Below are 14897 nucleotides of genomic sequence, written 5' to 3'. Positions count from 1 at the left end.
TGACTACTCTGCCGGATATAAACAAAGCCAATGTTGACCTGGCAGCCATCGCTGACCAAACAGCCTTCATTGAGTATTACAGGTAGGTGGAGCCTGGAGTGATTGACACCATTTAATTTAGTCTGTTATTGGTTGAGGTAAAGAATGCCCCTCAGAATGGGACTATAAGTGATCCAGACCAGACACAGAGCAGATGGGATTTTATTGATCTTCCCTCTGGAACACAGACCGGAAAAGCTATTTTGTCTTGATTGCTAAATAAATGAAAGCTGAAATTGAGCTTATTGCCCGCTGTGCAGTTTGAGCCCTGATGCTTATGTCCCAACAAAATGTTATGCATGGCAGAGTGACTATTAGACCATAAATGATCTCCTTATCCGCAGACCACTGCTCAAATCGATTGCAATTATTATTTTCATGTGGTTTTCTTTTTGAGAACTTTCTTTAAAAAATAAAAAGGAACTGTGAAAAAGTATTGAAAGGCCAAGACTGAAATTCAATAAACAGAGAGAAAAATAATAAACTTAATCAACAACAAAGTAGTCTAAATGAATAAAATATCCAGCGTTAATTTAGGAGAGGGATGGTAATTTATGACACTCCAAAGGCTGCTGCTCCAAACTGTGAGTGTAATTTTATAGCTTGGGTGGCTTGTTTTATTCCTCAGCACATAAAACTTCATAGCGCTGTTATGCCGTGAAGTTGCCCATTTGCAACCTGTTCATTACAGTACTGTAGGAGTATTTTGGACTAAATTTGAATGAGAGACTCACAGGAGACAGATTTAGGGTGGTATGGTACCTTCTGCAAAAGCGTTTGTTTGATATGCATTATAGATGCAAAGTTAGTCAGGGAACAGAGCTTATCTGGATGAATGTGTGCAAGTTCCGCAGCGACCTGAAGTTTATTTCATCTAATCAAATTCATCCCATAACTCCTGTCCGTCCCAGTGGATTGCAGATTTAGCAGAAGTAAATTGAAGTGTAAAGCAGTCATTCAGAAACACTCTAAACACTGAAGTGCTATTCCTTCTTCAGCCTCATTTCACCTTAATCTGACTGATAAAACATATGTTGAGTCATATTTGTCACCAAATTTCATTGCATATGTTAAAACTGTATTCTACAGTACATACAGATGAATTCAAGCCTGTGTCCTCCAAAGTTTAAAAAAAAGATATACACGGCTCCTACTTATGCAACTGTACAGCACAGTGCATTGCTTTGTTTACTTGTTATGAGACTCATCTCCCTGTGTCTATGGACGGCTATGTTAGTCACCTAGCCCCTGGTTATATACCAGATAGGCAGTCTTAGATAAGCAGCTCCATTTCTTTAACTCTATGCCTAAGTGTTTTCGCTTCATATTAATGCATATGTATGACTATTATGACCTAAAATCTATCCTTTGTTATGTTTGGAATTTGTTAAAATGGAGGTGAGAAAGTTCTGCACATATTGTAGTTTTTAAAAGTGCAAAGAGACAACGTGTGTTCAGAAGGACGTGTTTATCGCCATCCAAACAATCTAAGAACGCAGATGATTCATGATTTATGACCTCAAGAGTCCGTCTTGCTGGTTGCCATGTAAACCTGTGTGTAGCAGAAAGTGTGTTTATACACGATAAAGTAATACATTTGCATAGCTCTGCAGTCAAGGTCTTAATCAGGCCTTTCTACTTGTCGCTAAAATACATTATAAAGCCCAACTGGAATCATGAAATAAAACTTTGTTTATTCTATTTGTTTGATCATGAACATTTTGACTTATTTAGGATTTTTTTTATGTATAGCTAACATAAGTTGCCATATTTTCTTTTTTGCTTCTCGTTAATGTAATTAAAAGTTATAGCAAAGTTCTCTGACTTTTTGCATGACACGGCACAAATAACAACATTTGTATCACTGGTAGCTATTCTCTCGTTCACATATTTCCATTATTAATTAATTCATACATATTCCCACATGGTGTGTTGTTCCACCCTGTCATGACACCAGATCTTCTTTTGGACTAGAGTTGCTGCTTTGATAATTCTGACACCAATCTCCTGGGCTTTGATTGAATTGCATGGAGCCATTGAGCTATGAACAGCCTGTGGCAGGGCTTTATTGATGAACAGCGAATGTTATGGCCAACCCAGTGCAACTTGAACAAGGGAAGAAATTACACCATTCTGTTTTCCAAAATGATATCCTCCCTTCCCTATTCTGTTTCTGAATTCTTGCCTGTCCCTGTGCTCAGACAAACGATCTGCAGTTCTGTTTATGCAGATAAAGTAACGTGCAGTCTCTTTTAGTGTTTATCTCTAACCGTATTCCCTCCTCTGTGAGCAGTCTTTTTTCAAAGTCTATTAGTGTCTAGACTTCTTCACATAGCATGAGAGAATCATATTCTCTAGTGACCTTGGTGTACAGATTTACTACGATACTTCACAGCCAGAATCTGCAGAATTCACCATCCTGAACATCATCGTCTTTAATTTCCTCTGTCATTGCTAAAAGATTTAAAATGCTACCGGGGCTCGTGGAGTTAAGAATGTGTCATGAGCATTTCCACGTGTTTGGTTGGTCAGAACACACACTCTTACACAATCACACACACATACACACTTCAGGTCCAGGCTGCCTGTGAAGGACATTTTCAGAGCTTGAAAAATTAATGGCTATGGATTTGTGGTGTTGAATTATTAAGCCAACAGGGTGGAAATTACCTGAAACAGATGTGCTCTAACTGCGAGACAAGAATGCTGATGTACATCACAAGGATCTCACACATTCGTTCCTGAACATATGTTGGGCCGGCACTTCCTGAGGCTTGTCCAATAAAGTATGCTGTCTGCAAGTGAAAGCAACCATCAGAGCTGTAATACTGATGCCTCCTGTTTCGTAGGTGGCTGACCTATCTGCTGCTGCTGATCCTGGACCTGGTCATCTGCTTGGCCATGTGCTTGGGGATGGCCAAGCAGTCTCGATGGCTGCTGATCACGTAGGTACCCAGTGTGTGTATGTGGAAGGATTTGCTTTTCATCTTGTTTTTGAGGCCTTTTTTGTTTTTGTTGTTTTTTCTCGCGGTCCATCTATGTTCTCTTTGTCCTCTGCCTGGATCACAGACTGCAGGCAGACAGGGCACCAGTCAGCCTCACTGGCTCCATATAGGTCACTCCATTAACAGCACCAGCGATAGTATTACATCTTCAAATAGCACTGATAATAGCACTGCCCTTATCCGTCTCCTCAGTGACTTGCATTTTATTTCCACATACAATTAAAGGCAACTCTATGGTATATTTTATACTAAATCAAACCAATACAGTTTGTGTATTTCATATTTTATATCAAAATTGTTTAAAACCACGGATGTTTCTCCTCTAAACAATAGAAAATTTTGGATTCCTAAACTCTGAAAGAATTGGAACGATTAGGAGTAGGAACGTTTTGTTAGGAAATTGCAACCATTCATTTAAACCAACACGGATGTCTGACAAGCACATCCACAGTCAGACTTCCCATCCCATTTGCCCAATTTAGTGCAGCCTACGTGTCGGTGTTAGCAGATGATACCCAGGATCCCTCCTCACAGCCCTCTCTGATGGGTCTCACTAATGCCTATTGATCGCACAAGCAGGATGAGTACGCTCCCTCAACTAATTATTAAGTGCTCTCAGGCTACTTTATGGGTGCTTTCAAGAGGGTCCGAGAAGTGAGCTGAGAACAGAATCCCTCTGTAACCTTTTTACATCCATCAGGGGGCCATTCCTTCTCTTTTACAGGGTTTATCTCCCTATAATTTACATCACTTTCTCCAGTTTCTGCCAGTGATGACAAAGAAATGGGGGTTAATAGTGGGGGGGTTTGTTTTTATCTCCTTTTTTTCTCATAAAACCACCTCCACAATGTGAAGACACTGTTGAACCCTTCTCTCTTTCCAGACAAAAAGGGGGAAAAAAACATAAGAGGTCGACAAACCAAAGATTGTGGTAGCTTTTGATTGACAGCAACATGGCAGAGTGATTGACAGCCATGATTGACAGAAAGAGCAGCCAATTAAGATGCTGCTAGTGGAATCCAACAGAGCAGAAATGACAAAAGACAGGGATCAAAAGTCCCCAGACTTCAAGTAGAAATAACTTTAGTTTAGCCATTTTGATACCTCTATTAAACAATTGCTCCAATCAAACATATCTGAATATAATCAATCTTTTCTCTGTAAGTCTAGAGCTAACAAGTAATTGCGCATGTAGTTATGAGTTGATTTATCTTCATATCACCCCCATAATAACTAGAATTCTGGCCGTATCGTCTAATCTACGTTGCACCAGTACAAAGTGCGAGTTGGGCCTCTGTCTTCAGGCAGAAGGAGAACAATTCCCAAGCAAACGCTGAAAATAATAAATCAAATTAACTAGGTTAAAATGTGCTGAAGATCACTGTTACAAGGACAAGCTGATTCATCTGCTTCTCCCCATGTGTCTTTTTCTTTGTCTGTATCTCGCTGACACCCCAATCTTTCTCATTCCCATTTGCTGTTTTCTTCCAGGATCACGGCTTTTGTAGTGCTGTCTATGATCCTAAGCTGGGCCTCACTGGGAGCAGGCACTGCTACAGCTGTGGTGAGAAGACGCTGTCTTTTAAAAAAATATTCTTTTCAAAATTTAACTTTCTTGCTTCTTTATTTATTTATTCATGTAGGGTTGCATTTTATATTCTGCTCTTGCAAACCAGTTGGTTATTTTTTGACCCACAGCGTCAATGGAAGGTGGTGGTTCTTGTATTTAGCTTCCCACCTCTTGCCATTACTTTCCGTGTGGTTTTATTGTCAATACGCATTCATTCTTGGACATCTTTCCTGGTTAAAGAGTATCTGTATCTGTTTGTTAAGTCTACAGCGAGCACTTTTCTATGGTCATGCAGTGAAGCTGATTACAAGTCCCTTGCGTTTTAGGTTTATCAACCCTCAGCCGTACAGTTGTAAACAAAGCTGTTTCTAGCATTAATTACTAGCCCTGCTTTCTTCAAAATCTCCTGTTTTGTTGTGCTCAGCTTTATTTGTCTGTCAGTCCTCCTTATGTCTGACAGATTGCTCTCCCTTCCTGTCCGTACACCATGTGTGCAGTACATCTGGGCTTAGTGGGTTCAATGAGCTCATATAAGGGGCACTGTCTGGGGTACAAAGAGTAACCCCTTACTTCCAGCATTCCTCCTCTCTCACTGTCTCCTCTCCTAGATCTCCTTGCCTCCTGTAGATTATTCTGTCCGCGGATTATCCACTAGGAATTTACATCTGGACAGCTGTTTAAGTGAGGCAAGGGGAAAGCGAGAATGAAGCAGAAGAGGGGTTGATAGCTGGTTTGAACCTGGAATTAACTACACAGGCGTGAAATATAGACATATCTTTTGGTTCTCTGTGAATGCAGAGCTTCTCTGCAGGTGTAAAACCCGATTACCAATAGCTAGGACTGTGCCTCTGGCTTAGTTTAGCCCATAATAGTGAAGCATGAACCCGCATTGAAACCAAAATTGTTGAGCACAGCTTTTCTTCAGGACACATCTCTTAGTCACTGGAAAGGCTGTCCTCGACCAAAACCATTCTTAGTCCACTATCACTCATACAGTTTTGTTGACTAATCGGTTAGTTGATTTAATTGACCACTTTTATTATTGTATCTACTAGAAAAGTGCTCATACGTTTCTCATCAGTGATGAGCTAGAAAAAAAGCATTAAAAAGCATTAATCAACTAAAACAATCATAGTTGACTGAGACCAAAATTTCACAGGGGAGCTGATGTAAATTTGCTCAGAACTGTAATTGCCTTATTAATAGATAAAGGCCAGTCCTCCACAGAGAAGGGGATTATCAAAGAACCCAGCTTTCAGTCAAATCATTTGAATATAGGACAGTATGCAAAAAGTAAACTTGTTGCACCTGCACATCATTACTCAAAAACTGCATGCTGCAAAAACATTGTGCGTCTTGAAAGGAAGGTAGATGATAGCGTTGGCCTAGAAAATGCTCATACATTTATACATATTTGATGAGACCAAGCATAAACAAAATGTCCCCGCTTATATAATGAGATAGTGATGAAGGGTAACATACATACAGTGCCTGAAACACGTCACTTCACAGTTTTTATGATCGCAATCTAGTTTAGAGGGGTAAATTGAGGTTGAATAAGTGTAAATTGAAGGTTAGTCAGCCTGTTATGTGTTTTGTCTTGCTTTACAGTTGTATTTCCATGTGTGTTATTTAGTTGTATCCTTTTTTTTCATAGTCACATCTTTTTTTTATAGATCATTGCTTAGTAAAGTCCTTTGAGCTGCGCTTTACAACTAGAGGCTGTAGAACGAACTTTTCATTGGGACTGACATGAAAAGCAGTGGACTCAAGTTTATATAAGAAATAAATTACATGAAGCTTTGATGTTTCATTCTGCAGATTTCTTGATCCCTTTGAACTTGATCAATTTGAACAGCAGCCTGTTATTTTTCCCAGCTGTCAATTATGCATGTCTATAAAAATGTAATAAGTTATTTTTGTTTTGCCCTCTTTTTATGTTTTAGGGAAGAAGTGCAGAGATACTGTGGCCCTTTATTATTAATGCATGCCCATGGATGTTTTTAAGAGCATGAACAGATTTAGCAGATTTCATCCATGGTCATTAAAGCAACTAATGCTCTACATGGTCAATACAGCATGAGGCCAGTCCCTACATACCAGACATTTTTCCGTTTGCTTGTTTAAAGTGTGCATTTTCTGTCAATACCATCATTTCACAGGCTCACTCTGCAGAGTTAAATGGTGATAAAAATGTTGTAAAATAAATAGTTTGTGTTGGGTGAGCGATTGTCCAAAACTGCCCAGTGCAAACTCAGTTTCACTCAGTTGCAGCACAATAAATTGGATCTAGTTCATGGCTTGAATAAATATTGCACTTCCTTTTGGTCTATACTTGCAAGATTACAGCATGTTGTTGTTTTCCTACAGGGCACCAGTGACTTTTGTGTGTCTCCACACAAATATATTGTTAACCAAACCAAGGATTTCCTCAGTGCAGGTAATTCATCTCCACAAGCAGAATTGCACAAACACCACCTCTCTGTCACTGAGTTTTAAGATACAATGCTAATCTCTTCCCCTGTCTCCCTATTTCTCTCACCCACCAGATGTTGCACACTATTATTTGTTCTGCAGCCCGAATCTACCAAACCCTTTCCAACAGGTATTGACAAAATGTCCAAAGTCTCAGCTGACTGCTTAAACATGAATTTAACACAGAGTCACATGCTGGAAAATGTATTTCTATTTTAAAATAGTTTTTTCCTTGTTAGATGCTAAGCTGCTAGATCATCATCTGTTCCTAATCGGATAAGCTCTGAAAAATGAGCACCCAACACTAATTTAATTACTTACTGTGATCAAAGAATATTCCTTTTTCATATGCCGGTCTCCAAAAATTAGCTGTATCTTTTACCCTGTGCATAATCTCTGCCTTGGGGTACTCACAAGCAAGAGTTATTTATTCAATTTACTGTATATAATGCATAAAGGCAGCCACTGTTTAGAGGCCACTGGGAAATTCTAAGGAAAGAGGAAGAGGAATTAAGAATTCTGAGTTATTTCTGTTTAAAGACATCAGCCCATCACTTCTTGCATATATGACTTTGGAAAGAAATATTTAGACACCTAACACACACACACACACACACACATATATATATATATATATATATATATATATATATATATATATATATATATACACAGCGGGTAAAATAAGTATTGAACACCCCACCATTTTTCTCAGTAAATATATTTCTAAAGGTGCTATTGACATGAAATTGTCACCAGATGTCGGTAACAACCCAAGTAATCCATACATACAAAGAAAACCAAACAAACAAGTTCAGAAATTAAATTATGTGTAATAAAATGGAATGACACAGGGAAAAAGTATTGAACACGCTTACTGAAATTTATTTAATACTTGGTACAAAAGCCTTTGTTGGTAATGACAGCTTCAAGACGCCTTCTGAATGGAGAAACTAGTCGCATGCATTGCTCAGGTGTGATTTTGGCCCATTCTTCCACACAAACAGCCTTCAAATCTTGAAGGTTCCGTGGGCCTCTTCTATGAACTCTGATCTTTAGTTCTTAGCATAGATTTTCTATTGGATTCAAGTCAGGTGATTGGCTGGGCCATTCTAGCAGCTTTATTTACTTTCTCTGAGACCAATTGAGAGTTTCCTTGCATGTGTGTTTGGGATCATTGTCTTGCTGAAATGTCCAACTTCGTTTCATCTTCATCATCCTGGTAGATGGCAGCAGATTTTTATCAAGAATGTCTCGGTACATTTTTCCATTCATCCTTCCTTCAATTATATGAAGTTTGCCAGTGCCGTTTGCTGAAAAACAGCCCCACACCATGATGTTCCCACCTCCAAACTTCACTGTTGGTATGGTGTTTTTGGGGTGATGTGCAGTGCCATTTGACCTCCAAACATGGTGTGTATTATGGCATCCAAAGAGTTCAATTTTGGTCTCATCTGACCAGACTATATTCTCCAAGTATTTCACAGGCTTGTCTAAATGTTGTGCAGCAAACTTTAAACGAGCTTCAACATGCTTTTTCTTCAGCAATGGAGTCTTGCGTGGTGAGCGTGCATACAGGCCACGGCGGTTGAGTGCATTACTTATTGTTTTCTTTGAAACAATTGTACCTGCTAATTCCAGGTCTTTCTGAAGCTCTCCACAAGTGGTCCTTGGCTCTTGGACAACTCTTCTGATAATTATTTTCACTTCTCTGTCAGAAATCTTGCGAGGAGCACCTGGTCGTGGCTGGTTTATGGTGAAATGATGTTCTTTCCACTTCCAGATTATGGCCCCAACAGTGCTCACTGGAACATTCAGAAGTTTAGAAATCCTTCTGTAACCAATGCCATCAGTATGTTTTGCAACAATAAGGTTGCGGAGGTCTTGAGAGAGCTCTTTGCTTTTACCCATCATGAGATGTTTTTTGTGTGACACCTTGGTAATGAGACACCTTTTTATAGGCCAGCTGATATTAATTTGCACTGATAAGGGGCCGGATTGCTTTCTAATTACTGATAGATTTCAGATGGTGTCTTGGCTTTTCATGCCTTTTTGCACCTCCCTTTCTTCATGTGTTCAATACTTTTTCCCTGTGTCATTCCATTTTATTACATATAACTTAATTTTTGAACTAATTTGTTTGGTTTTATTTGTATGTATGGATTACTTGGGTTGTTACCGACATCTGGTGAAAATGTAATGTCAATAGCACCTTTAGAAATATATTTACTGAGAAAAATGGTGAGGTGTTCAATACTTATTTTATCCGCTGTATATATATATATATATACAAACTGTATAAATAACTATAGAAAAAACTATAGACTAACTATAGAAAAAATACAGCTGTCACACAAAGCCTGTGCAGAGGTGAGCATCACAACCCTGGTATTTAATTCATGGCTGCTATTCAGAAAGCACTTATTTTGAAGGCCAGCAGACTTAAACATAACCTTGTATTATAAGCACAAAACTCTAGTTGTCTCCCATTGTAATTTTTAATTAGAAATGATTTACAACTAAATGTCGACTGCAAATGTGGTCTTGGAGCTGTAATTGCTGTGAAATAAAATTTTGGAAAAGGCTGACGGTTAAGGTCATCTTACTATATATGACAACGTGTACCAGATGAGGTTTACAAGTTCATGAACAGGATGATAAAGTCAGCTTCCATGATCACTGATCATTGAACCCATTTTAAAATGGTGGAGCACAGAGTGTGAATGTGAAGTCTACTCGCAAATGACAAGGTTCTGTTTCTTGAGAAATGCTCCACCTTCCCACCACAAACTGTTCAAAACTCACACGGCATCATGCAATTTAAGATGGTGGGATCATATTACTACTTATGAATATTTGTATAGTTAGGATAGTAAGTAGTATAGTTATTTAGGATTCTTTTCATGAGCAGTGCTGTAAATTGTAAGGCATGTGTTGAGGGAATTTGTGATCCAATATTTGCTTAAAACCTGCATGCATTGTTATCATGACAGTATCCATAGGGATTAAAATGATGCCTGTTAAGTAGGTAAAGATAATCTTTTCCACTGATGGCCTAGATGATATAAATATTGCTCTTTTGTTTGTGCGTGAGATTGGGTTAGGGGGAATGTGAGGAGGGACAGTGACTGGTGGGCGAGACGGTTGGTGGCTAATCTGGGCCTGTCTGTCTGGAAAGGAATGTGTCCTAAGCGCATTATAAAGCCTCCTTTAATTACTTGTTGACATGATGCTCCCAAACAATGCTTTACTTAATATGATCCTCTCTTTTGTTTGTTGTGTGGATGTCTATGCATGTGATGTTGGTGGTCGATTATGTTTTTGCAGTCTCTGACAATCTGCCAGCGTTCTCTGACCACCATGCAAATCCAGATCCAGGGCTTGCTGCAGTTTTCGGTGCCCATTTTCCCAACTGCTGAGGTAAGTGGCTGGCTGACGGTCTATTACACCGGACCATTGGAAAATGTGTATCATTCTCGCCTCTCTTTTATACCTTTTTATACAGAGAGACCTTTTGGGGATCCAAAGACTGCTAAACTCTACAGAGTTCAGTCTACACCAGCTAACAGCCTTGCTCGATTGTCGCGGGCTACATAAGGTAAGGTCAGATTCTGACCAGGACACTTTTTAATAGGGCTGCTTTGTAGCGTAGCTCAAAGCCGCTTAGAGGACCACCTTGACGGATTTTGAACCATACCTCTATGTACTTCTCATAGGCCGCCCTGTTTATATACACTATTCCAAGTGTCAGTACACTATGTATCTGCTGCAGTGGCTCTATCAACCAACCATCAAAGTCTCCGTTTGCAGGTTTCAGATTGTCAAGAGTTTTATCTGTAAAGGGAATAAGACATCTCAGTACTGAAATGAGTCGTTCTCGCTGCTTTTATCGTACCATCAGATGTTGGCTTTTAGATCACATAACCATTGTATTCTGCTTGTACTGTTGGTGTGTTATTCTTTAACAAAAGTATATAGATAAGGTAAGGTGGAGGCGGGGGGGGCAGATGTTTTCTATTATGCACTGGTGGGGTGGAAGTTTAGTGTACGGGTAGTTAAACATGTGTGCATGTTAGATATGCTATTTACATTAAAAGCTCTAAGAAACTCAATTATGCTCAATAACAGTGACAACACACACAAAGATGCAAATGTGGAGACTGTTCTCAGAGCTTGTTAGTCATTACTCAAATATGAAAATCAAAACAAAATAAAGAATGCATTTGTTACCCACATGTCATCAGAGTAAAATTACTTTCTCAATATAAGAAAACACTGCATTGTGTTTGTGTGTAGAAAGTGGTTTGCAAATTTCTGACACATCTTCTGTGAAAGGCTGCACTTGTTTTTAAGACAGAGAATTCACGCTTAGAATAAGGATCTAATGTTGCCCTTTAAAATACATTACTTCAATGGAACTCAATTAAATGTAGTGGCATAAACAACATGTGTTTGTAATCCATCAGTCTGCCCATGTTGTGTTTGTCTATAAACCTCATAACTCATATTGTCAGAATAGTTATACAAACCTAATACACCTAAGTTCTCTTTGAAAAAAAGTCTGTATTTGTGAAAGTTAATATTGTTACTGGACACTGATAATAACTGACTGCACTATATGTGTCCATTCATCTAGGACTACTTGGATGCCCTAATGGGTGTGTGCTATGATGGGGTGGAAGGGCTCCTCTACCTCTCTTTGTTTTCTCTGCTGGCTGCCTGTGCACTCTCTGCCATGCTGTGCGCGATTTTCAGAGTGTGGACACTAATGTGCAGCAGGTCAGAACCAAGCGACCCCTTTATCCCATTACTCTCTGGCGACAACGCACTAAGCGTTAACGACTGCACTCTCTCTGTTTCTGTCTCTGTGTGTGCTGTGTGTGTGTGTTGGTGTACCCCTTTTATCCAGGGATAAAGAGTATGACGACATAGACGAGGAGGACCCATTCAACCCCCAAGCACGGCGGATGTCCTACAACCCCAGAAGGTCCAACATCCACAGTTTTTGTAGTTACACCAGCAGCATCGGTAGCCAGGCCAGCCTTCATCCACCTCCACAATCTGCCTCTAATGTCATGCCACCTCCTGAATACATGTAAGATCAAAAGATGATGAAAGTAAAGTAGTATTTGTGTGTTTCAATCTCTTACAATTTTCCTTTTTACCTTCCCCTCTCCATCACAGGAATCAGTCCATGCTGTTTGGAGGGAGTCCTCGATATGAGAATGTGCCACTGATAGGGAGAGGATCCCCACCTCCCTCGGTGCGTTGGCCCTATGAGGCACTAGTGTCCCTAGTGTGATGACGATGATGGCACTACTGACCTCAGAACTGCTGTATCACTAACAGAAAGCATGCATAAAAACACCATGAACAATGCATGTACACTGTACAGAACCTCACACTGCCAACACTTAGTGAGGAGAGTTTGCAAGTGATGGAGGACTGCCATCTGCTGGCCATTTACTGAAGTGCATACACTTCTAGCCCAGTGCCAACTCTGTATTCAGACACACACTCTCACTACTAACCTCTCAGCAAATGCTCCTGTTTTTTTCACCACTGCCTTTGATTGTATTTTTTATTCTTACAAAGTCATGGCTTAGACTAATACATACATTATGTATGTGTGAAATAACCATGGATTGTGCTGATTCAAGACAGTGCAGGTATCTGGTTTTAATGGTAGAACTCTTAGTCTATAAGCGTACAGTTTGCCTCCAGAGCTGGAGCTAGATGATAAATAAGGCTGGTAAATCTCATTTAGGTGAAGTTTTTTTTCTGTTAACTTTTCTGTTTGCGTGGCTGTCTCAGTGCTTGAAATGCATTCACAGCATATCAAAGACTTGAAAACACTTTTTAAGGGAAAGAAAGGGAGAGAATGTGGAATGGACCATTGATTAAAATGTTAGTGTACCTCTGTGAGACACATTTTTAACAGGCACTGGCATGTTTTGTTTTTTTTTCTGTGTAAAAGAGGGATTTTTTTTTTCAATCAGCCCTGCGATGCATTTTACTCATGCTTTTATTCAAGCTGTCTCTCAAAATGTTATCTAACTGTTGAATATTGAGCATTGTTTGGTAACTAACCTTTTTGTTATTTTCATTTTTTTACTCAGACATTTAAAAACCGTAAGTTTTTATCATTGTCTTAACTACTTCCCTGATTGGTTTGATTTCCTTTTTCATTCCACTCCTTGAAACGTGCTGTGGGCTTACCTCTGTGGTGATTATTTCTGTGCAGAATGTTTTAACCTATAACCCAAACAGCCCCTTAAAGCTCCATACAGTACCTCAGCTCTGTGACCTTTGACCTTCCGGCACTGTTTTATCCATAGAGTGTTTTATGTGAGTGTCACTTATTCTCTGACCCCTAACTCATGCCCTCTGACTGCTCTCCACCTGGTCTTTAAGTCCCCCGCTACATTAAAGTACCACCTCGATTCCACAACCCCTAATTAAAGAGAAGCTAATCATGAAAAGAAATACTCTCCAAACTTGGATCAGTTTACACTATTTGAACTTCTAATTTGATTTTAAAGTGCTGTTGTTTCAGTGCAGATGTGCTAAATTTTGTTTTTCAATAATTTCCCTTGCAGTACTCGCCCAGTATGAGGACCACCTATCTATCTATGACTGATGCCCAGATCAGACACTTTGGGACTGACTTCCAGGTGTAGCCTGCTACCTACTGAATCCTTTTTGGTGAGCCGATGTCTGAGACTCTGGGTTCCTACCGAGGAGGCTGTCTTCATGGCGTAATCCTGTTTACTGGAGCTGCAGCCTGCCGTCCCAATCTGAGACATGAAAGCAGGCCATATGAGGCGAATACCTCAGAAACACACCAGTGCAGTGCTCTGAAAGTCCTGCATGCAGTTTTGAACTGAGACGGCCTGTTTAAGTTAATCTCAAGACTGTTGCTGATGTTATTATGATGTTTGGAAACACTGTTGCTCCAATACAAGCATTTCTTTGAGCCAAACCAAGAGCCTCTGAGCTGATTGGATCAAAAATGTTTTTTGCCTTTATTGTAGTCCGATGGCCTGCATGGATATGATCATCAATACGGACAGTGTTTTGATGTGAAATGGGATGGCTGAATATGACCCATAGAGCTTCCTTTAAAACATTTAGATTTTTGCAAATTACCTACAATTTGAAGACTATTTTATTCCTTAATTTTTTTGGCCTTTTTGTAATTTTTAATGTGGGTACAGTATGTGAAATAAAACACCATTATTTCAACCTGTCTAAACAATAAGAGAAAATGAAAACCATTCTAAATATTTGGGTTTTGTTGTGAATTCCCCCTGGACTAAATAAGCACAACAGAATGGGATTTGATTCGTTTCCAGGCCTGTATCACTGTGCTGTTACACAGCTTGTGAAACATGAACTGAATTTGTAGAAATTTAAACTTTGTTCTCAGAGCCATACCCTCAGTACCTTGTGAATAAGAAATTGTTCTCTTCAGTGTTTGAGAAATCTGTATGCCATTTTCTGTGTTGAATAATATATCAAACTAAACTAATATTTGACCATAAATGCTGTATTGTAATGTGTCTCCACTCCATAAAACATCTTACAAAGAATTTTAAAAGCGATATTAGCTGTTATATGACAGCTATGTCTTGATACACAACAATAAAGAGTAACTTGACATCAGGCTAAATAGCAGTGTCCTCTCTGGCTGAAAGTTTCCACAGCCCCATTTTTGCACAATTAAATAAAATCCTTTTAACAGACAAGTTGATATTAAGTTGAAAAATCTCAAGAGAATAGGGAAAAAATCCCTAATAGATATCAAT

At 39.3% G+C, this 14897-nt stretch overlaps 1 protein-coding gene across 1 annotated transcript in view; it reads left to right on the top strand.

Annotated features, from left to right (window-relative positions):
* LOC129098655 (protein tweety homolog 2-like) overlaps positions 1-14683 on the top strand; it is a 27687-nt gene extending 13004 nt beyond the window's left edge. The window contains exons 4-14 of the mRNA XM_054607725.1: positions 1-82; positions 2889-2984; positions 4536-4608; positions 6985-7054; positions 7164-7219; positions 10417-10509; positions 10595-10687; positions 11726-11868; positions 11999-12184; positions 12274-12352; positions 13689-14683. The exon at positions 1-82 is cut by the window's left edge and continues 139 nt beyond it. Of these exons, the coding sequence (XP_054463700.1) occupies positions 1-82; positions 2889-2984; positions 4536-4608; positions 6985-7054; positions 7164-7219; positions 10417-10509; positions 10595-10687; positions 11726-11868; positions 11999-12184; positions 12274-12352; positions 13689-13769 (1052 nt within the window). The 3' untranslated portion in view covers positions 13770-14683. The remainder of the gene's footprint in view (positions 83-2888; positions 2985-4535; positions 4609-6984; positions 7055-7163; positions 7220-10416; positions 10510-10594; positions 10688-11725; positions 11869-11998; positions 12185-12273; positions 12353-13688) is intronic.
* Positions 14684-14897: the final 214 nt, after the last annotated feature.

Source organism: Anoplopoma fimbria, chromosome 11, assembly GCF_027596085.1.
Source record: "Anoplopoma fimbria isolate UVic2021 breed Golden Eagle Sablefish chromosome 11, Afim_UVic_2022, whole genome shotgun sequence".
In the NCBI taxonomy this organism is placed as follows: Eukaryota; Metazoa; Chordata; class Actinopteri; order Perciformes; family Anoplopomatidae; genus Anoplopoma; species Anoplopoma fimbria.
Note: the sequence above shows the minus strand (reverse complement) of the source record. Positions and strands in the feature narration are given on the sequence as shown.